At 46.2% G+C, this 23396-nt stretch overlaps 2 protein-coding genes across 8 annotated transcripts in view; both read right to left on the reverse strand.

The window, feature by feature from the left end:
• Positions 1-781: 781 nt before the first annotated feature.
• Positions 782-12952, reverse strand: Isca1 (iron-sulfur cluster assembly 1). Its single transcript, XM_028772065.1, has 4 exons — positions 12845-12952; positions 7376-7429; positions 4224-4329; positions 782-2382 (listed from the first exon to the last, which is right to left on the reverse strand). The coding sequence occupies exons 1-4, from the start codon at positions 12923-12925 to the stop codon at positions 2234-2236; spliced, it is 390 nt and encodes a 129-aa protein (XP_028627898.1). The 5' UTR covers positions 12926-12952; the 3' UTR covers positions 782-2233.
• A 1651-nt stretch (positions 12953-14603) lies between these two features.
• Tut7 (terminal uridylyl transferase 7) overlaps positions 14604-23396 on the reverse strand; it is a 52177-nt gene continuing 43384 nt past the window's right edge. For 3 of the 7 annotated variants that reach the window (XM_028772188.1, XM_028772187.1, XM_028772186.1), the window contains exon 27: positions 21740-22028. In XM_028772188.1, coding sequence (XP_028628021.1) covers positions 21802-22028 — 227 coding nt within the window. In that variant the 3' untranslated portion in view covers positions 21740-21801. Of the gene's footprint in view, positions 15933-21574; positions 21639-21739; positions 22029-23396 lie in introns of those variants that run through there. The other 4 variants (XM_028772190.1, XM_028772189.1, XM_028772192.1 and 1 more) reach the window with 4 other exon arrangements.

Below are 23396 nucleotides of genomic sequence, written 5' to 3' on the forward strand. Positions count from 1 at the left end.
GAGTGCTGGGATTAAAGCCATGAGCCATCATCATCTTTTCAAACCAACTGCTTTTATTCATTCTCCTCTTTTCCTCTCCATTTCTTGTCTTTGAGAACTCGGCTTAGAGGACATAACCTTGAAGCCACCTTCTACCTGCCTCCACCCCTAGAGGTCATTAAAACACGCAGAATATACCTATTCAGAGTACAGGGCCCATAGCCTGATAGTACAGAGGTTAACGCTGACCTGGTCACATATAATTAGATAAAATATTTTACTCATGTCATGCTTTAGATTCTTACGTATGAAAAGGATGCAGACCTATAGCTTACAGCTCTTCTGGCATGTACTTGACACATAACGCACAACAGTACCATACCCTTTAGTGTAGCCTGACTCATTGGTCAGCTCTAGCATGAGGTCAGGGCAGCCTCACTGAATCTGAACTGCTAAGACCCTTCTAGAAGGAAGAGAAGCTGAAGCTTGGACAACAAAGGGAAAGGTATCCAGAGTGGGGGTGCTGTTCTCTCCTGTGGGTGTCTGGAAGCATCTGTGCAGGACGGAGGAATGGTGTGTGTCTGTGTGGTAGCAGTGTTGGCTAAAGGATGGTGTGGTGGGTACCACAGTGTCGGCTGGAGGGATGCACATGTGGTATATATTGGTTACCACAAACAGGCAGCAAAGCAAGACAGCACCATCTCCAATGTGCTTTCAGGAGACGGCAGCAAAAAACTGGGGAATTTTCCATGGCTTTAGCAGCTAATTATTCAAACCATCTTCCCCACAAGAAAAGGCACTGTTAGGATCATAAAGAGGCGTGTTTTTAATTGATAACTCAATCTCTTCATACAATATTGCACAAATTAAGGATGTATCAACAATTCTATTTATGATACAAACTCATCAACATTCACATAAAACTACGAGTTGGTACATTTTGGTGGTAGGTACTTTAGCAAACAGCACAAATATTGAACTCAGCTACATGAGACTCAGCCTTCCACAAAAGAATTCACAGGTTACTTAAGATGTCCAACCCCAAATCAACCAAGACCACGTAAAGACAAACTTGGGATCCGGGTGTAGTAGCACATGCCTCAGGACGTCATAGCAGGAGGATTGTGGGTTCAAGGCTGGTCTGTAGTATATAGCAAAACCATGGCTCAAAAACTGGTGATAAAAACATTAAAAAAAGGATTAGCAATTTCGTTTAGGAACCAGAAGCATATGGATACTGGCAACTGTAAGAATTTGCATGTTCTGTTCCACAGGTCCTGTGCTGAGTAATCCCACTGATGCAGAACTTCTCTGTAAGATTGTTTCAAAGTTCTAAACAAACACAAGACTTCCCTTCAAAAGAAAACTATGGCAGTCTATAAATTAAACTCTGGTGAGTGCGCTGGCCCATCGTCTCCACATGTCTCAAGACAGCACTGCTGTCCGAGGAAGGGAGAGCTGGGCAGAAGGTCTGAGAACTGCTCTCAGTGAGCTAGCAGGCTGCTCTCAGTAATGACAGGGAGTGAGCTAGCAGGCTGCTCTCAGTAATGGCGGGGAGTGAGCTAGCAGGCTGCTTACCATAAGCACTTCTAACTGAAAGGTCTAAGCAAACCATCATGAAGCTCGCCCGAGAGGACAGACTGAAACCAGGCCTGGTGGTTCCCTCCTTCTGATAGTGGAACTCAGAACTCGGGACTGCTGCAGGGTTGGCAAAGGAGGCATGTGATAATCACATTTTTGGTAAAATGTAATGGGCCAAGCCAAAGGTGAGGGAAACGAGGTCCCACTACACTGTTAACCACAGTCGTCCTGCCTGAGATTGGGGACTGGCAAAGATTGAGAAAGGGCCAGGAGACAGTTTCAAGCCGTTTTGTGATCTAGGTGCACGCCTGTTATCCCATTCCTCAATTCCCAGCAAAGCAATGGCCAAGAAGCTGGTTCTAGCACAAAGCAGGTGACAGTGTAAGGGCGGGGGAGGAGTTTTCTGTACAGAACAGAAGGACTCAGGAAAGCAACGGCTTCTCAGTTTGTGTCTTACAGAGTGCAGGTACCATGTTTTCTGTTTGTGTCTTACAGAGAGTGCAGGTACCATGTTTTCAGAACTCTTAGCACGTCAGCTTGATTCCCAAATGCGTCGCTTTATTTTCACCCATGAGGCAGCCACACACGATACTTCTGAGCACGTGACATCACATGATTTCTTCAGTGAGCTTCAAGGTAGACCCAGCCCTTCTGGAGCTTGCAGTCCTGAGTTTCAAACATTAAAGCTTTCGCCGCAGCCACAGGTTCCCTTGATGTTGGGGTTGTTGAACACAAATTCGCTGGACAGTTTATCTTCCACATAGTCCATCTCTGTTCCTAACAGGGTGAGCTGTGCTTTCTTCTCGATGAACACTCGGACTCCTTGGGGGAAAGGAAACACGTGTCACAGAGCCCGAAGTGTGCAGAACGTGCAGATCAAAGCCCAGAGTCTCCAGTGGGCACTGTCAGCCACGCTACAGCTGATCCCAGGACTTCCTTTCAGGGGGAAGTACACAACTTCCTGCTAGCCCAGTCTACATCCAACCAATTCTATACACAACAGGGAAGACCCTGAGATGTGGAAATTCCAGGGTACTTCTGTAAATCTATGATTTGCTTTTCACTGTAGTTTACTCACTTTTTTTTCAATTTGCTGTAGGAAAATGTGTAATTCTGAGCTTTAAATGATGGCATTTATGAGAGATCTGAGCCTGATACCATCAGCTAAAAACACCCACAGTACAGTTGTTTCATGGAGTGTTTCTAACCACACAACATAAACCAAGACCAAACAATGAGCCACAGACTTCAGAGAATATCTGCAGGACCAAGAGCTCCAATCTGCTAACGCCTTACACACCTTACACGTGAACACACACACTACGGGTGTCTTCCTCTACAGAGGCAATGAGGCTTATGTTTGAACTGATGTCATTCTTAGATTTTCATGTGGATGAATGTTTGCCTGTAGGTGTGCGTGCACTGGAACAAACGTTAGAGATACTTGTGAGCTACCATGTGAGTGCTGGGAACTGAACCCAGGTCCTACGGAAGAGACACAAGCACCAGCTCCAATTTTTTCTAACTTACAAAAGGTCTTTATTAATTAATTTCAGTTAAGTCTAATGGAAGTAGAGTTAGCAATATAATTCCTGCCTGTCTAACACAAAAAGAGTTGCAAGCTACTGTCAGCATGGCTCAGATGCCCAGACCAGACCACAAAGCCCCCAGCTCTCCCTTTCTCCAGGGCTGTAGTGTTCTTTCCTGTGCCTTGCTAACCCAGGCTGGCCTGACCCTATCTATCTTGAAGCCCAAACTTACGATCTCCATCACCAACAGTAGCAGCACTAAACCCAACACACCGCGCCTCACTCTTCAGGAGGTTTTGCAGGATGACAGGGGCTGGTGTCACATGTAGTCACTGATGTGCCAGAGCAGGTGCTGCTCTTGCTGAGGACCCAGGACCCAGCTCGGGTCCCAGCTCCCATCTCAGGTAGCTCCGAACCACCTGCCATTCCAGCTCCAGGGACGGACCAGCAATCTGCACTAACACACACACACACACACACACTGCACAACACACACACAATTTTTCAACAGAAATGGCTGGCTGGTTCACTTTACTCTCTGTGGCTCGGGAAAAGGAGCCTGCCCTGAACACTCGGCTGAGTTGACAGCCAGAGCCCACAGCAAAGGGAGAGAACCATCTCCCAAAAGTTGTCTTGACTCTACAAACTAATATGACCTTTAAAGGCTTGGGAGGCTGAGCCTGATGGCCACTGTAATTCTACCCAGAAGCTGTGAGAAGACAGACCCAGCTTCTCCACAGACGTTTCTCTCAACCTCTCCTTGCACCAGGCTCGACGGACCCTGGGAAAAGGCCCCCTCTCTCATTTCAGTGGCTGCACATAGATAATACGCCAAAGAAAGCCTGCTGCCAAGACTGGGCACGCAACGAGCACCACTCTCACGATTCCTAAAAGACAGCGGTCTTTACATCTGTTTTGTACAAGAAAAGATGTTTTAGTCACAACAATGTGCCCAGAAAACATTAGAGAAACAACTCCACTATTTCCCAGAGCTGAGCATGGAGTACATACCTCCATCTCATCACTGGGGGGGTAGAGCCGGAATTAAGGTAATTCTTACACCTGGCCACACAAGGAGTTCAGGACTAGCCTAGGCTACAAAGGAACCTGTCTCACAAAGGCAAGAGAGCTCACCGTCTTGAATAACTTCTTCATCAGAATCTCCTTTTGTCTTTGTATACTCCAGGCTGTAAGAGAGGCCGTTACAGCCTCTGGTTCGCACGCCAACTTTCAGACCCACCTGAAAAGAATTGAGAATACAAACTGAGTGTTAACAGTACAGGTTAAAAGACTAATGAAAATCTTGGCTACAGTCAAGTGTGGTGACTCACACCTTGAACCCCAACATTTGCTTGGAAGGCTGAGGACTTTGGCAGGCCAGAGGCCAAAGAGCAAGACAAAGTCTCAAGAAAAGCAACAAGGGCTGCATTAGCTCAGAAAAGGGCTGACAGGGCCAGCTCAAGAACTCAAGGAAGAACTCCAGAATACACACACACACACGCACAAATACAAATACCTGCACACATAACAAAATCAAATTTAAAGGAAAACAACCTTTGATATTTATTCCCATTCTCTTACACTCAGTGGTACGTAACAGATTTCTGGTCACACAATGCCCCTGTAAGAACAAATGCATCAGGACACAAGTTTGACAATAACACAGACAGCACACAGAAGAAGCACACAGCCACAGCTGTCCTGGAAAGCAGCTTTCCTGTTTCTTACAGTCCTGCTTGCATTTGCATCTGGACTGTTTTTATTGCAGCATGGTAAACGTTTTCCTCTCTCTATTTTATGGACATGAGGTACCAGTTTCACAGTGTTTGCTTCCTGACTATAATCTGGAGTAATGGAGCACAGCCAACACTAGCTGCTTGTCTTATAGTTCAGGCTGGTCTCAAACTCATGACCTACCTGGCTCATCCATCAAAGCGCTGGACCCATGGCTGTGCACTACCATACCTGGCTTGTCTTTCTTTCACCGTTTTTTTTCTTTCTTTGAATAGAGGGTCTGAAAAGTGGTATCAACTTGCTACACAGCCAAGCCTGGCCTGGCCCAGAGTTCATGACCTGCTCACTTCTACCTCTCCAAGGCTTGTGTGCCCCCGCAGCTGGCTTTCTTTTCTTTGAGACAGGGTCTCTCTATGCAGATCCAGCTGCCTCTGCTCAGGAGAGCTAGAGTTAAAGGTGCACACTGCCACGCCCATCCTCTTTTCTTTTGATGGCAGAGATTTTGTTTTTAAAACCTGGGCTTCCTTTACGAGATTCTGCTCCACTTTTTTTGGTGAGGTATTCTCTGGAGATTCTGTGGTTAGTGAGCACCGAGGCTCATCCTGTTACCTGGCAACCACCCTGCCTTTCTAGGAGCCTCCTTTCTAGAGCAGTTCAGTAGAACATTCCAAAATACCAGGAAGTCAAAGACCACAGTAGTTTAAAGTGTGTGTGTGTGTGTGTGTGTGTGGTGGTGGTGAAGGGGGAGCTGAAGGAGAAGCCATGGAAATGCTGTTTACTGGCTTGATTTGCTCCTCATGGCTTGCTTGGCCTCTTTTGTTTTCTTTTTTAAAGGGAATTATTTATTTTTATATGAGTACACTTCAGACACACCAGAAGAGGGCATCAGATCCAATTACAGATGGTTGTGAGCCACCATGTGGTTTCTGGGAACTGAACTCAGGACCCTCTGGAAGAGCAGTCAGTGCTCTTAACTGCTGAGCCATTTCTCTCGCCCATACAGCAGCGTGCTGGCCTTGCGTGTCTGAGGTCCTATGCTCACTCCCAGAAACACACAAAGCAAAAGCAAACAGAGTTTCTCCTCAGTACTTGCAAATAACGGTTTTTAAGCCAGGCTTGGCAGCTCACACCTGTGGCCCCAGCACTTGGGACTAGAGCCAGGTTGATCTCCCGTGAGTTCAAAGGCATAGAATTCCAATCCAGGCAAGTTTAGGTAATGAGAGTTTTGGAAAAGGAGTTGTCAATGCTATAAATTACACATTTTTACACTATCAAGAACAAAAATATACCTTTGCAAACCTACACAGCTAATTTCATGGGATTGGGGGGTGTCCTTGGTCAACTTATGCACTACAAAGTCCAAACAGAGTCTGAGAGCTGACATCTGTCAGCATTTAATAGCTTTCAGGATGAAGCTGTGAGCAGCAGTCAGGCTGTTCAAGAGCATCCAGATCAAAGCGATTCACAGACCCAATTCAACTATCCTGCTTGTGGGGACGGATCCTCTGTGGACGTAGTAAGTTATGAGTCCAGGTCTAGAACACTGGGTCTGGCTATCTTCACCACCAGCCGGTAACTGATGTCTATGGCAGACACAAAAACCTAGATACCTTTCATACAGAAGGTTAGTTGAACAAATCAAACCTTCTCAGGATTATGTGCAGCTGTGAAGGAGGGTGTGAAGGTTTGTTTATGCTTGGCCCAGGGAGTAGCACAATTAGGAGGTGTGGCCTGCTGAAGTGTCACTGTGGCATGTGCTTTAAGAACCTCACCCTAGCTGTCTGGCAGTCAGTCTTCCACTAGCAGCCTTCAGATGAAGGTGAACTCTCAGCTACTCCTACACCATACCTGCCTGGATGCTGCCATGCTCCTGCCTTTATGATAATGGACTGAACCTCTGAACCTGTAAGCCAGCCCCAATTAAATGTTATCCTTATAAGAGTTGCCTTGGTCACGGTGTCTGTTCACAGTAGTAAAACCTTAACTAAGACAGAGTGAGACCGTTAGATAATGACCTGGAAGACCTCCAGGCTGAATTATCAGAGTAAAACCAAAGTGTAACCACAGCATGTACTACTGCACACTGTTGTCTGCAGAAGCAAGAAAACCCACACAAAAACAAGTGCCGAGCAGGCCAGTGGCTCCCTGGGCAGGATTCTGGTCCCTACAACTTAGGAAGAAAGAAGGTGCTACTATCATGCAGCAGGCAGAGGCCAGGGACACTCCAGAACATCCTTAGCCACCCCAAGGCACACAGGTGGCAGGCAGGGAGTGGCCAGCCACAGTGAGCACGCAGACAAGCTTCGGCTGAGCTGTAGAGTCTAGCTGTCTACGGACATGCTCACTCCCTGTGTAAGAGTCCAGAGTCTGGGTGCAGTTCCCTGTGGAGCACGTGCCTGGTAGGAGCTAGGACGGGGTTGAATCCTTGCCAAGGTAGAAACTAACAAAACCAAACACCGCAGTCAGTGACAACATATATAACTGCAACAAAGTCAATCCATTTGTCCCCAGAACAGAACTTCAGCTCTGCTAACCTTTCAAGAGTTACTTACATGCTCAGGCTTGTCTTTAAGAAGTTGTTTTATCTTGTTCACAGCAGAAGGAGTCTGAAAAAAAGAAACAGTTTATCAACTCATCTTCTGGCCAGGCCTTCCACTACAGCAGCCTGTAGTAAGCTCACATCTTGTCAGAGGAACTGTGGATTTAGTCCAGCAAAGAGAGTCACAACAAAACCACACTCCTCCTGTGCTGTCTACCTGAGAAGATCACATTTGTGCATCTACTGCATGCTCTGTAACCAGCACAGTGCCAGACAGAGACGCGCATGCACAGCCAACCGCAGAAGAAAACACACAGGTGCCTGGCTTGAGATGCTCATACAGACCAAGTTATGATAAAACTCTCAACTTTTCTTTGGTTATTCGGCAGCTTTTAATTATCACAAATCAAACTAATTGTGGGTGATTTTATTACATCTTGCCATATTCTTCTCATAAAAAAAAGAGGCTACATCAATAGAGATAAAGCCAAGTAGACAAAGCAATTAGAGAAATGACAGGTGAGCGACCCTGGGATTGAGCATCCTGTGAGATAAAGTGCCGCACACTCCAGCAGAGTAGAAGGAAGGAGAGACCTTGATTGTGTTCCAGCTGTGTCACTTAACTGCAGGCTGCTCTTCTCGGGAAACGCCAAGGGTACAGAGGCCCACGAACACCAGCCAGGGTACTGCTAGCTGGTGACATCACATGCCCCCAGAGTAGACACCAGCCAGGGTACTGCTAGCTGGTGACGTCACATGCCCCCAGAGTAGAGCGATGTTTCATTTCACAGTTGAATGGTTGCTCTACAATACGGCCTCAGAAAAGAAGTAACTTTTAAAGGTGAACTTATTTGGGAAGGGATTAAGTATGCATATTGTAATAGATCTTAAAATTATCTAAACTTAATTAAAAAAATAATTTTAGTGAAAATAAAAGGTTTGTCAAGGAAAACTAGAACATTTTAAAATGTGCTTATTTATTTACTGTCTTTCCAAGTGGTTCCCAATAAGCACTTCCTTTCCTGTCTTCCTGTTGTACATTTTCATGAGCATCTTTCCTACGAAAGAGCTGAGGAAATACATCCATTCTCTGTCAACAGGACATGACTTTGAACAACAGTCTTACAAGGGCGGCTGCAGAGGCTGTGCAGCTTAAAGCACAGGCTGCTCTTGCAGAGGACCTGGGTTTGCTTCCCAGCACCCATGCAAATAGTGGCCCACCACCATCTGTAACTTCAGAGAATCCAATGGCCTCTTCTAGCCCCTGGAGGTGTGGGGCGCCAGGCACTGTGGTCTATATACATACACACAAGTAAGACACTCACAGACAGAAAACAACACAGTCAAAAACAAAAAGCTTAGACGGCACGGGTGAGGGAACCATGATGTCGGAGCTGATGCTGCTGTGAGCCTGAGTAGAACGCACGGGTCAGAGGAGAAAATGAAACCCACATACTGTCTGATGAACACAGGGGCTTTCTCATTAACTGGGCGTGAGTTTCATCCCCATAAAGTTTTCTAAGTTGCCTACTTTAGTGTTTTCTTTTTTTCTCAAGTCTCAGAAAACATTTAGGCAGTGGCTGACTGTAATTCTGGCTATTGGGAAGCTGAGGCAGGAGGATCATGAGTTTGAGGTCAACCTGGTATACACAGCTAGTTTGTCTCAAAACAAAACAATTTCAACACAGGGAACAAAAGCAAGCTATGCATACCACCCACACTGACACGGATTGCTAATATTCACATCTTGTATACAGGGAAAGACACGCAAGGAAAAGTAACATTAAAAGGACCTGAATGTCTGCAAACTGCTGTCAAGTGACCAAAACCCATCTTACCTTTGCTGTGTTCCTCCCTGAGGAGCTGTTACTAAGGAGCTCTCAACTAAGAGGGAGGGACAGCTTAAACTAGCCAAGGGACTGCTTTATTTCTGCCTTGTTTTGGAGATACAGACTGTGCATCCCAGGCTGGTCTTAACACTTGACCCTTACACCTCTAAGAGCTGCCACTGTTCAACCAAGCGACTGTTCTGGTTAGTCAAAACAACTGAATGGGTTGAATGGGGCTCCGATGGGACTGCCCTTTCTGTTCTAGGTATAGACCTGGACTTGGTACTAGAAAGAAGGTAAGTCCAGGTCTATGTGCACACCGCGGCAGCGCGGAGGTCTTCCCTGAACCACTGCAAGTCTGGCAGCTTTCTACTATGTCTGCATTCCCAGACCAGCTCAACCTGAACCTTCTCAAGAAATTTACCAAAAAATAAGGGCTCAGAATTTAAATTATTGAAATCCTGTAAAATCTAGTAATGCCTTTTACTCTGCTCCTGTGTAAACTACCACAGAAACATGGCTGCTTAAAGTGAGAACATATTGAAGATGTTTTTAAAAAATTATCAAAGGGCTGGTGAGGTAGTTTGTCAGGTAAAGGAACTTGTGGACATGCTTGAGGACCAGAGTTTGATCCCTGGGGTCCACATGATGAAAGGAGAGAAGTGACACCCAGAGTTGTCCTCTGATCATACAATCACTAAGGCACCCATGGCCACACATACACAATAAATAAATGTAATTTAAAATATTAAACACTCAAACCAAACAATTATTCCAAGGCTGTTTCTGTTGTTAGAATGCTGGGAAATGCAGTTCTGGAGCGAAAGTTTCAGAACTGTTTCACATGGCCTGCTGCTGGGCCAGTAGGGTAGCTGGCTGGCCACTGGAGCCCTCCCTGCCTGTGTCCATTCCAGCACTGGGATTACAAATATGCACACCCCGCCCCCACCCCAGCTTGTTTTTTTTATCTGGGATAGAGAGGAAACTCAGGCCCTGAGCTTTACAGCTCAGTCTCTGCGGGTTTAGCCCCTCCCCAATACGGGCCCCTCCCCCGGGCAGTGTTTGTTATAGCTCATAATCTTAGAACTCCATGGTTAAGGCTTAATTACATATTTGCAAGGGCTACTAAATTAGTGACCAAAGAGTTAACAATTGTAAAACAAAACAAATCACTCTTTACAATGAACACACAATACCTCACCAACAGGCTTTCTCTCCTCTCACATCATAACAAAGCAGCAGTTCTAACACTGGACTAGAAACCTGGCTGTACTCCGCAGGTTTTCCTGGTAAGAGTTTCTAAACCAGACATACGTGCTAGATGCTGTTCCAAAGATCTTCTGGCCCTACTCCAGTGAAGTAGCAGGTCCTTATACACACCCTGGGCCCCGCTATCAGGCTGTGCTGGGAAGCTAAGTCCTCCAGCGTCTTCTGTGTATGTAGAGTGAACTAGCTTCTCAGCACATCAACATGGATACTAGCTAGGCCCCACGGCTCACTCATCAGTTGAGCTTTGTGCAGTATGAGTCTCTAGCCATGAAAGCTGACCACCTCTGTCTTGTACAATGATGGAGCTAAAGCTGCCTGTCAACCAGGAGGTGATTTTCCCATTCTTCAGTTCCATCTTACTCTGGTTCCTACACATTCAATTCTATTAACTCCCAGATCTATGGAGGTGGGAAGGAGCCCATTCTTTCTGGATGAAGTGAGCTGGAGCCATTCCGGGTTTGCAGGTCTTACCACAGTGTAATGCCTATGCCTGGTTGTCAACCTGACTGTATCTGGAGTGAACTACAAGCCAGAACTGGAGGGCTCACCTGTGATCCAGATTTTGAGGCTGAGAGATAAAAGTTTCTGACCTGGCTCTTGGCATGGAGATCTTGAGGCACAGTGGCCATGAAAAGCTTAGGCCCAGGCCAGATAGTACACGCCTTTAATCCCAGGAGACTGAGGCAAGGAGATCTCTGAGTTCAAGGTGGTCAGCCTGGGACAAAACAAGTCCCAGACCCAGGCATAGTGGTACACTCCTGGGTACCACTTTCTGCTGGAGGCCTACATAAGGACATTGGAAGAAGGAAGATTCTTCTTTGCTTGCTTGTATTTACTTGCCTGCACATTTGTTAGAATCTACTTCTATGGAATACCAGCTGAAACAACTAGCCTTGTGGGACCAAGCACCTGCTATATCCTTGGACTTCCCATTCACAGCTGATCATTGTTGGGGAGTTGGACTAAAGGCTGTTTAAGTCATCGTAACAAATTCCCTTACTATATAGAGACTATCCATAAGTTCTAGGGAGCCCTGACTAATACAGCATAATGTGCCAGCCTATCAACTCTGTCCAGGACTGACATCAGCTAACGGATAGTTGGTGCTTATGTTTTATGTCACACCTTTCCTGGCCATGGCTGACTCCTCCTAGTAGACTAGAGCACTCTGCAGTATGTCAGACTTCCTCCTGTCAGACTGATGCACCGGTCAGGCAGTGCCCAACTCTTATCACTCTTGTTTGCTAGTTATCTCTCTCTCACACACATTAGGCTTTTGCATTTGCTATGTGCTGGGGCTCAAAATGTTTACCAGACACCTGAAAAACAAGCTCGGACCGTAAAGCCTGCCAATGGGCTGCAGTGCTGTTCCCCGTGTCCTATGAAAACCAGGGAAAGGTGATTCTAGGACCAGGCCTAACACCACAGACCCTACAGCTAAGCCTGGCAGCACCGCAGAGGGTGTGAACTGAGACCTGCTACCACAAGCGGATACATAACCAAACAGAAGATTACAAAGCACGACACGGTCCAGGACTGTGCAAATGAGATGTTACTCCTGGTAAGAATGGCCTACGGAGGGTGGGATCCAGGCAGCTCACTTATTTCTTGTCATGAAAAACAGCAGGTCTTGATAATGTGTGCTGAAGAGAGGGACCGGGAAGAAAGGGGCGGGTCGTAATTTCCCAAGTGACATGTAATATGAAAACCTAAACAATCAAACAACAACCACCACCACCACGCCACCACCAGTCCTGTGCCTCGACTTTTCTGGGACGGACTATTTATTACTTGTATGAGGATTCTGCTCTATTCTCAGTAAGATGAACAAAGCTGGAATTGTGCTTGCACAATCCTAGAATCCATGGTATACCTGCGGAGACAAAAACTAGCTCCAGAGGAAAAAGCAACAATGGACACGGTGTGATTATTGGAGCAAACCGAAGGGCCAAACAATGACCTATCATGAAAACAGATACACTCACTTAGTCACGACTCCCTTCTGTTCTGTTTCAACTAATTATTGGCAAGAGCCCCTCTTAGGGCTCTGGATGGAGCAGATTACATGGTGGCGTCTGGACCGAATGATTTCCCGGTCTCACACTGTCCGGATCCTAAGTTTGCCTCCCTCCCGGGCTGACGCCTCCAGGGAGGTTATGCCGACCCGCGGCGTTCCCTGCGTGACCTTTCTCCCGGAACGCCGTGACCTCGGCGCCAAACTGCCGTCCTCCGTCCCGGCCGCCCGGTGGCAGCGCCCACAGCCCGTCCGCTCCACCAAGCTCCGCGCGCGGCCCGCCGGGAGCCCCAGTCCGCGTCCAGGCTTGCTCTGCTCCCCGGGCCGCCGCCGCCACCGCCACCTCCCCGCGGACGCCGAGGTGACTCACCAGCGTGAGCGCTGCCCGCGTGGGCTGCAGCTTCCTCTTGCTCACGGCCCGCACGGTGGCGCGGACCAACGACGCCGACATGTCCACGTCGCGGCGCCCGCAGCCTCGGGCTGGAGCGTAGGGACTCAGCTTCTCTCCATGGACACGGCGGGCACTTTGACGACACAAGCTGCTGCGCAGGCGCCACAGGCCCCGCCCCCCCGTCGCCCACCCCGCTCCACCATTGGACAGTCAGGTTGAGCGACGGGCCGTGTCGATTGGCCGTCACCACTGACGAGGCACGGGAGCTGACCTGTGACCTTGCGGGCTTCGCGGTCAGTGCGCTCCCGGAAGAGGAATGGCTCCTTCCGCACGGCGCACTTAAACGACAGGCCTCCCGGAAGTGGGGTTGCTGTTCTGTGAGCCTGAAGCTGCTCTGACGGTAGAGCAAGCGGAAGGACCCCCTAGGACAGGTTTCCCGTTATTGAAATGTCACACTTGTGTCAGGAAAACAGCACGTACACAGCTACCGGCCTCGCCACAGACGAGGATGGAAGCACGGGCACGGTGGCTCTATCCGAGCCTTAGAGTGCCCTGGGCGCTACGTTAGAACCAGTTCTGGATTCCCGATCCCGTGCACGTTCAGCCAGCCTTTCCTGCAAGCGGCTCCCATTTGATTAGCTGTACGCACGTCAGCGCCTCGGCTTCCTTCGCGGCCCGTGCGCTGGGCTCTAGTGATGACGTAAGGACAGGAGCTCCTTTATCTCGGAGCAGCAGCCGGCCGGGTGCTGGAATTGGGTGGGTGTGGGGAGTACTGAGGAGTTCGCGAGCCCTGAACGTCCCCTTATGGTTTCAGGAAGGCTGAGGGAGGGAAATGGAACTGCACTGCAGGATTCGGCCTCGGGTCTAGACTGAAAGAACCAGTGCTTTCTTTCCCAGAGCGATCTTTCCGACTAGGAGGGGCAGTTTCCCGTCCTAAGTGGGGACTTTGCTATGCTGGAACACTGACAGAGTAGGACGGATGTTCTACATTGCTGCTGCCTAGACCTTCCCAGGAGCAAAGAAAATGTTCTGACCCTTTCTTCATAGCTTTACAAAGAGTGGGTACACCATGTTTTCAACTCTATTTAAGTACACGGAAAACACATCTTTTACCAGGAAGCTTGCCGAAGCAGTTCACAGTGAGCAAGAGACTGCTAAAAAGTGAAGATGGTTTTTCAGAACTCCTGCTATAAAAACACCAGTGGATTCTGAGTTTCCACTTTTAGGACACAACAGGGCATCGGCCGCTGCGATCCTTGCAAAGGCAGCTTTGACTTATCCATGGCTGTGAGCCATGCTGGCCAAGTCCTGGGCAGCCTGCTCTCTCATCTGCTGACAAGCACGCCTCACTTGTCTAACAGTATCAGTGTAAGCCATCAAAAACTCCAGGCTGCCGGGCAGAATTTCTTTTAAGAATCAAAATATAGGAAACCTTTTTAAGGATAGAATAAAACTTGACAATTCTGTTTCTTAATTTTAGGAATAAGTACACTCCCCTCCCCCAACAACCAGCAAAACATCCAAGTAGAAAATAACCGCCAGGGATAAAGGTCGATCTGGTATTTCTTTTCTGTTCTAGAGGCAGAGAGATGTAGACAACACTAAGAGCTTTTCAGTAGGCCTGGCACTGTTCCAGCCAGAGCAGAGTGCTGTCACTTCACAGCCAGAGGCAAGAGGAAAGCATGTAGGACAGCAGCTGAGCAGTCACGTAGCAGGGAGGCCCCGGTTGCACAACTCATGAGTTTGATGGTCACCATTTTTATTTTATTTTATTTTTTTACCATGATTTCCAATTTCTCAAAGACTTCATTTTGACATGACTCTTCCATAACTAGACTATGAACAGAAGTCCAAACACATCTGCGTCTTCTGAGTCCTCCTCATGGTGGCAGTGTCCTCAGCAAGCTCTGTCTCTCAGCTCCCAGTCCGCTCCTGTACCCCAGACCCAGCACACAGCTATCAATAACCCAGTACACACCAAAGGGGAACAGCATAGGCATCCTATTAAGGAGGTTTATATGGTCAGATCTTTGATTGACTTTTCTAATGATTTTTTTAATAAGAAAATAATATGGATAAAATTACACGTTGAAAGTTCGATTTTATTTCAAAATGATAAATAAACTGGCATAGTTCTGACTCTGTACTATTTCAGAAAGGCTTGTGAAGTTCATTAACAGTTTAGAGAGGCCTCCAGTCAGACCAGAAGGTTGCCAATCAAACTTGTGATTGGCAGAGACAGCAGCCTCTTTGATCTTCAGAGGTGTGTAAAAGCTCTCCACCCTAATTTCTGAGAATCGTAAAAAGTAAAAAAGCACTTTTATTCTGTCCTTTCCCCCTTCCCTTTTTCTTTTTTAAACCAGCAAAAAGGACTACTGATTTTTACGACTTCATTTTTATGAGCACAACAGTTCTGTCCGCTACTTAGAGAAGCCCCCAGAGATGTGTCTGTCAGTGGTGCTGCCGTCCACCGAGGCCCACGCTGACGGACGCTTGCATTCCATGCTATCGTTTCTACAGGGAACCATGAAGAATGCTTGCAGACCCTATGTACAGCAGCACAGTCCACATGTACTTGATATGTGTCCATACCACGATCCAGTAAAAGATCCAGTAAAGAGAATCCCCTCTTGGAAAGCAACAGATAGGGAAAAGAGGGCTACCTCCTCTGGTGAGCAGTACGCTATCTTCAGAGTGCTTTGAAAGAACTAAAAACCATGACACTGTAGTCATTGAATACTGGCCCTCAGTTATATTTTTAAGTTGACTTTCTATTAAAATCTTCAAATCTCTGGGGATTGGTGGTATAGTTAGACTATATTAAAATTTTTCTTTTCCTCATTGACAATTTCATTAAAATTAAAAAATTAAAAAATTATGACACCCCTCAACTGTTATGTTGAAGCCTGATCTGTGTCACTGTATCCTGTGATGTGAACCTAATTTCCCAAGTGGACAGGGACACCTGAGTGGCGTTTCCAGTGCTGCAGCTCCTTCCCTCATGATTCTTGCTGGGTCCTCTTCACTGAGGCTCTCCCCTGAGTCATATACTTACTGGAAAGGCTACCTAGGAAGGAAAACAAAATCCAACATAAGTGAAAGGAACAGTATTTGATCAAAGTCACACAATACTTAGTTACTCACAGACATGTGTCCCACCACAGAGGACACTTGTCCTGAGTCAAGTACGTAAGCTAGATATGAACACATGCACAGACATTAGCAGCAGTGGGCAGTGCGAGGCGCTGCTTCCTCAGTGCTGACAAGTCACAGCCCTGAGGCTGTTTAATGCAGCTGAGGCTGGCGCCGAGGCTGGAAAAAACATTCTGAAAGTTCTTTACATAGGATATTCTTCTCGTTGGTAACCACACAGACTGTACCTCACACCATTACCCTTTAGAAGTCTAGTAGTACCTTATGGGTGTACAAGGAGAAAATAAAATTCTCTGTACTTAATTAGTAGTGAAGCCATCCAACCCTTACGGCACTGACTGTTCTGGAGTCTGAGCACATGAAGGAATACGAGCCCAAAAGACTACTATTAAATAATGAAGGCTCTATTCAAACCAATGAAAGGAATGCAAAGGATTTAGGAACTGGTACCATGTCAGCTACATTGTTTTAAAAAGAGCAGAATCTCATTGTGAGGCCTTGGATGGCTTGGAATTCATTATGTAGCCCAGGCTAGCCTGGAATTGATAGAGATTTGCCTGCCCCTGAGTGCTGGGATTAAATACTACGCCATGGCCACCACCCCTGGCTCCCATCCAATACTTCTGAGGGTGGGAAGGAAACTAGCTCCCTTCTCAAACTGTCACTCTTGTCATTTCCAAATGAACCGCAGAATTAAAAAGAAAGTCAAAGTCTAGCAGTAGTACATATTTTCAAAACCACGGACACGCCTTCCCTCAGGCAGCAGCCTTAGGAATGCCCTTCCACACAAGTGTTCCCTTTATCTCACTGTAATCAAATGGCTTGACATCTTAACAATCAGACATACTCTAAGAGATTGGCAGTTATCTGCCTCATTTATATTTATGTATATTTATTTAACTTTATCATTGACCAGAATTTTAAAGCCTAATTATTAAAAAAAAAAAAACAAAAAAAACAATACTACAAAAAAAATCACCACACCACCACCGAACGAACCGTTTCCCCTCCATGTGACTGTGTGTATGAAGTAGTGTCATGTTTGTGCACGCTTACATGTGTCTGGACACTCTTTGTGTGCGTGTGCATTGTGTACATGCACACATCGAGTCAGAGCTTGATACTGGCTGCCTTCTCCTCAGAGTCTCCTCCTTATATGTGGAGGCAGGTTTAGTTAGCTATGCCGTTTGCTCTGGAGCTTCCTCCCTCTACCTCCTATGTGATGGATTCCTAGCAGGCTGCCATGTTACCTAACACTTACACTGATGCTAGGATCCAAACTCTGGTCTTCATTATACCCACTGGGCCATCTCCCCAGCCCCACCAATGGTCTTTATGATAATTTAAAACAATATTTTAAATTTTTGCTGAAACATCTGAAACAGAGAAATGCACCTGTTAGCCGAGATGGTAAAGTCAAAGGTAAGCGCACAGCTGTCCATCAACACGTGCTCACTAAGGAAGGTAACTAGAGTGGGTCAAAGACAAGGTCTACAAACAGGCTCAGGGAAAGTAATCCTCCCTACAGCACAGACATGGTTCACATGCTAATACGTGACAGCTGTCATTAACTTACTTTATGAGTTATTCTATTGGCAAGGACAAATCTTACCCTTCTAGGATTTATTCTTGTAGAAAGCAGAATATAATTTATAATGAAATTTCCCCATAATAAATTTAAGTTAGTAACTTTTTAGGTTGTAGGATTTTTTTTTTTACTGAGATGAATAACTAATAACTTCTTTATAACTAAGTAAATGTAGTTGGCCATGCCATTTCTAGGTCTATAACTAACATATACATTTTTCTTCCACTTTTTTAAAACTTGAAAAATTACAGTAAAACTCCACTTTAAAGGCGTGTAACCTCATAAGTCTAGTACTGCTCAGTGCAGACCTGGGGACAGTGTGGGGACCCAGGAATCTTTTCTCTGCACTCACACACACAACTGCTCAAGTGTTTGCACACCTGCTCCTTAGCAACCTCAGCAGTCAGCTAACAGCCTACAGTTTATAGCTGAGAGGCCTGAGGTGTGTGCAGGGCAAGCAGCGTCCCCAATACACGAAGTGGAAACCAGTCACATGCAATAAACTGCACAACAGATGTTTATACTCCATGTTCCTTTATATGCCTGACGTCAGGAATATCAGTCTTTTTCCTGTGTGAAATGTTTTGGGAATATCTGCTTAAGGTCGAAGTTGCTTAAAACAACATTCTTTTAGTCTAATTATACATGGTACATCTTTTATCTTCGACTCCCAGATCTACAGGGAAAATGAAGCCACTGACTGGTGGTGTCTGTGGCTCAAACCCTTCCAGAATGCTAGGCTCGTTTGGAAGTCAGTGTGGTACTACAGCCCGTCTCTCTTCCCCACCCATGATCAGCTTAACTGTGGGGCACCATCCTCTTTTACTTCTGTCTACTGGACACTCTTAAGCTACATGGAGAACAGATGCAACTATTCCTGACAAGTACTAGGGCTCCCGTTCCCTCATCCAGCAGCACTCTTATTGTGAAATGCTGTGCTCCAGAGAGAACAGTTACACTCCTCCTGAGAAGTCCTGCAGCTCCTGTTCCCTTAAGCCTCTTCCTGCTTCTCTGTCACATACAATGTTCTCCTTCAGGTCGAAGAGCAGTTAACATTTGGAGAGTTCTGTTTCTTTCAAGTCACATGCCTTTATTCTGCACACCAACCACAATTCCCATGTACTTTAAATTTTGTGTAAAGAGATATGAAACCAGGGCTGAGAATGTCACGTAGGCAGTAGAGTGCCTGCCCACCATATGTGAAGCATTGCATGGTGCAGCCAGGGCTTACATGAGACCCTAGCTTCAAAAAAAAATCTATCATTTCAATGTTTCTCTTTCTTCATTAAAAAAAGTAAAGCAATTGCAAATACCTAAGATAAGGCTTCTTGGTGTTGAAAAAAACTTGAGTCAAACACATTAACAATTCCACTATTTTTCCCCCCATGAACTGCAGTCATAGTAGAAATAATAAACACTCTTATCCCAAGACTTCCTCAACTGTTTCAGAATGGTCAGTGTCCTTGCCTTGATAGAAGAGGCCAGAAAGACCAGGAGAGACAGCTCATCCTTCTGAGGAGCAGGCAAAGACTTCTTGCTCTACCAAAGTCAACACTAAAAAGTCAGTACTTTGTTCCTAGCATTAGGATGTCATTCCCAGAATCTGAAATGGATGCCTGAAACTGCAGCTAATCTGTGTTCTACATGTTATATGCGTGTTCTTACACACCCACTCTTGCGACACTGCTGTAGTAAAAGTTACATAAGCATTGTAATTAGAAATTTCCCTTTTCTGGGTTGGAGATGGCCCTGCAGTTAAGATCAGTTTGGTACCTAGGACCCACACAGTGGCCTACAAACATCTGTAACTCCAGTTCTAGGGGATTCAACAACCTCTTCTGACCTCCACAGGCACCAGGCACACATGAAGCACACATAGACACACACAGGAAAACATTCATATACATAAAAAGATCTCCCCATTGATTTTTAATAAATGACACAAGAACTTAACTGACTGCTCATGCTTTTCATGCTTAACTGCCCACCGACCGTTTGCCTCCTTTTAAAGAGGTAAAGAGGGACCAGGGCCAGCTGATTAAGCAAAGCTACTTAGGCTGTCCTGGGAAGGACTCCACTGTTCACACTGTCTTACAGTTTTGTTCTTTCCTATGATATTGCTGAAAAAGTCACTTTCTTTTCTTTTACCTCAGTTTTTCTCTCTCTCTTTTGAGAGTCAGAAGAACATTTGAAATACCAGCGAAAGACCTTCTTGCCCTGGTACTCCACCAGGTTCTCTTCAGCATCCCTCTCTAGGCCTGAGACATGGCAAAAGAGGGGCTCTCCCCTCACTCCACAGCCCAGGCTAAGCAGGCTTCAGTTCCTTTTCTTGGAGTTCTGAATGTAGTTATGAAAGCAAAGGTTCTTGCCGAGGCCCAGGCTCTGATGCCAGGCCCAGTGCTGAACTTAGTGTCTCCATACAGCTCTACGCAGCCCCGCACAGAACACTTCCTGCACGTGGACTCTGAGCTCGACTCGGGCTCTCTCTGCTCCTCCTTTGAGCATCTTTGTTGTCTTTACATTCATGGTCCACACGCACTCTTTCTTCCACGTGCTTTACTTGCTAGGAGATCTCCCTGAGACAGGGGCTTTAAATGCTAGAGCCACAACGACACTACTACACAGCTGACCATTGTTGGGGAGTTGGATTATACACTGTAAGTCATCATAATAAATTCCCTCAATATAGAAAGACATTCCACACATTCTGTGACTCTAGAGAACCCTGACTAACACACTCATAAACTCAACTGGGCACTTGATTTCTCTAGCCCAGAATTCCAGCTACCTTAAGCTCACCACTATAAAACTGACTCCTATTTCTGGTCAAATGTTTCTTTTATTTTTCCCGTTCTTAGACAAAGTCTGTTGTATCATCTGAACCTCACTGTGTATTCATGTCACAACCCAATGCATACATTTTGTTGGTATTGTCCTCAGAATACAGATGTGTACCACACGGTTGTCCTCCCTGGCATTCTCCACCCACACATGAGGCATCGCCTCTACTCGGCTCCCTTGGTAAATACTCCAGCGTTCCGTCCTCGTCATCTACAGCTTCAAACAGCACCATTCCTCCTGTTACGTCTCCAGCAGCTTCTCCTCTCACTGAGCAAAATCCTTCCCATCCTCCACCACTGCTGCAGCTTCAAGAAGCTCATTTACTCCAACTTCGTCTCTCACTGCTCCCACATGCCGACACCATCCCTGCCAGGCCCCGGCTGAAGAGCAGGAACTGCTAACAGTTAAAGGTCTACCTACTGCCCATCAGTCTGACCCTCATCTCCTGTGACTCGGCTGACCCAGGATGGTATTTTATCAGAAAGGATACTGCCATCCTCAGCATCATCTTGGGCTTTTCCTGCTTAGAGCATCTGTCAACATACGGTTATCCTTTACTGTTGCTTACTTCTCTCTATTGCCTACTTCTGACAGGAATGTAGAGTAGGAATTTTGCTGCTCACTGAGGTATGTTCAGTGCTGGGGCTGGTGGCCTGCAGTTACAGACAGTCCCAGTAGATATTTACTGAAGAGAGAAATAAGTGAACTAGTTGTCTGGATGCAGAGTGGAGGATTCAGGTTGTAACTTTCCTTCCTTATTCTGGAGCATGGCAGATAATATCATCCACAAGGAAACAGTGAGGGCAAGGCAACGGCAATTCCACGGCAGTCACAACAACGTACAAGAAAGGCTTCCGTGGCTAAGGGTAGCAATTCTTCCTCAAGCACGGCAAAGTCACCCAGAGTATTTGAAGACTACACAGGCTGCACTTACCCATTGAACAATCAGATAAGGATGCAAGGCAGAAACAAGGCAAGAGGGTTGGTTGTTTTTTTTTTTTTAAAGTTCCCTTGAGAGGTTCTGATATCCCTGTCAGAACCACATAGGAAAGGAAACATCTCAAAGGCATGTGGTAAAATATTCAGAGAAGAAAACAACACATATCTGACCCTTTAAAACCACATACCTGACTGGGGACTCAAAAATATGGTTGTTTTTTGTTTCTTTTTGTCTTCATGTAAAAGCACTGCCTAAAAAACGAAATAGACTGGTTTACAAAAACTGAAGATAAAAGCAACAGAAACAGCCTCAAACCGTATCCAAGAAGAGCTGGGATTAGGCACGCAGTGGCACAAGTTTGCACGTTAGTTGGAAAGACACACATGTATGCAGGAGCCATCCACCAAGCCCCTACTACCAGGGCCAACAAGCCTTACCACACAGTATGTGGGACACAGAGGAATAAGCACCAGAGAGCAGCCAGGAGGGCCCAGCACACAGCTGCAAGCACTCCAGAAGGCTGTGGGAGTGAAGAGGATGGAGGGGCTCCCCTCTCAGGTTTGGGCTGGCTGTTACCTGAGCAACTGGTCTCAAAGGGCTAGGTGAAGAGTATGCAGACACATAATCTGACTTACACAAACCTAGAGGAAGAAAGGAACACTTTGTTCCTACTTTAAGTTAAAGCAACAGTCTTGTTCTAAAATGTTTTAAGAAATATTTTCTGAAGATGTGATGGACTTGCACACAATCCACTGAAGGAACGATAGGGAAGGGCAGAACTCTGACACAGTAACATCTGAGTACTTTAGTTAGCACCAAGTAGCACTTCCATACTCTGACCGCACATCTCCCCTCTGCTCTCAGATGCTGACTGCAGAAAAGAGTTATGAATACTGCATAGGGAGGAGCCAGGCTTCTAGAGCAGGGCTTTTTCTTAAGGTTGCTAATCCTTAAGGTTAGCCATCAGGTGTCCTGTCAGGATGACAGAATTGCCACTCTTTAAGCTTCTGTGGATGTATGTGCACAGGCATGTGTGTGGATGGGTAGACACATATCTGGCAAGAGCTAACCTCTGAATTCATTCTTCAAGAGCAATCCATTTTTGGGGAGATTGAGGGGAGGGATCTCTCACTAGGACTCCCTTAGTTCGGCTAAGCTAGCTGGTTATCGGGCTTCAGGGATCTATCTGCCTGTCTCTGCCTCCCCAGCACTGGGATTAAATGCTTTGCTTTTCATGTGTACACTGGGGACAGAGCTAAGGTTCTTGTGCAAGCATGTCGCTAACTGAGCTAGCTAGCTCCCTTGCTTTCTCTCTCTCAACAGTCTTTCTTAAGAAGTCATGCAGCATTTTTTTTTTTTTTTTTTAGATTTTGTGTATACAACATATATTGCCTGCAGGCCAGAAGAGGGCAACAGATCCCATTTCAGATGGTTGTGAGCCACCATGTAGTTGCTGGGAACTGAACTCAGGACCTCTGCAAGAGCAGCCAGTGCTCTTAACCTCTGAGTCACCTCTCCAGCCTCCCTGAGCTACCTCTTTGACTCCTAAACAGTTTTGAGACACGTTGGTCAGGAACTTGAAGCTTGCTACTAGACAAAGGGATGTGCCTGAGGGGAGGCACAGGACAGCTATGCTGGAGGAGGAGGAGGTACCACAAAGATCTGCTTCATGCTGTTGTAAAGACAAACACAGTGCATAATAACAATTTTGGTGAAACTATGTTAAATATTATCTATACTGTCTAGTTCCAACTAGTTTTAAGGAAGCAATTTGTTTGAGCTAAATGAGATAATCATTAACTATACTTCTACTGAAACAGTGCCAAACTGACCCCGAGGAACATGTCAACTGAATGCTAACAGATGTCATTGTTTTAATTTCTTCAAATCTTGACTCCTTATAAAGGAAAATCAAGGTGAATGTTGGGGTTAAGTCCCGAGCTCCTTAGAAGAACAAGGCTAACTCAGGCTGGGGTTCAGCTGACTCAGGCTGGGGTTCAGCTGACTCA

The sequence above is a fragment of the Grammomys surdaster genome, unplaced genomic scaffold, assembly GCF_004785775.1.
Source record: "Grammomys surdaster isolate TR1022 unplaced genomic scaffold, NIH_TR_1.0 211, whole genome shotgun sequence".
NCBI lineage: Eukaryota > Metazoa > Chordata > Mammalia > Rodentia > Muridae > Grammomys > Grammomys surdaster.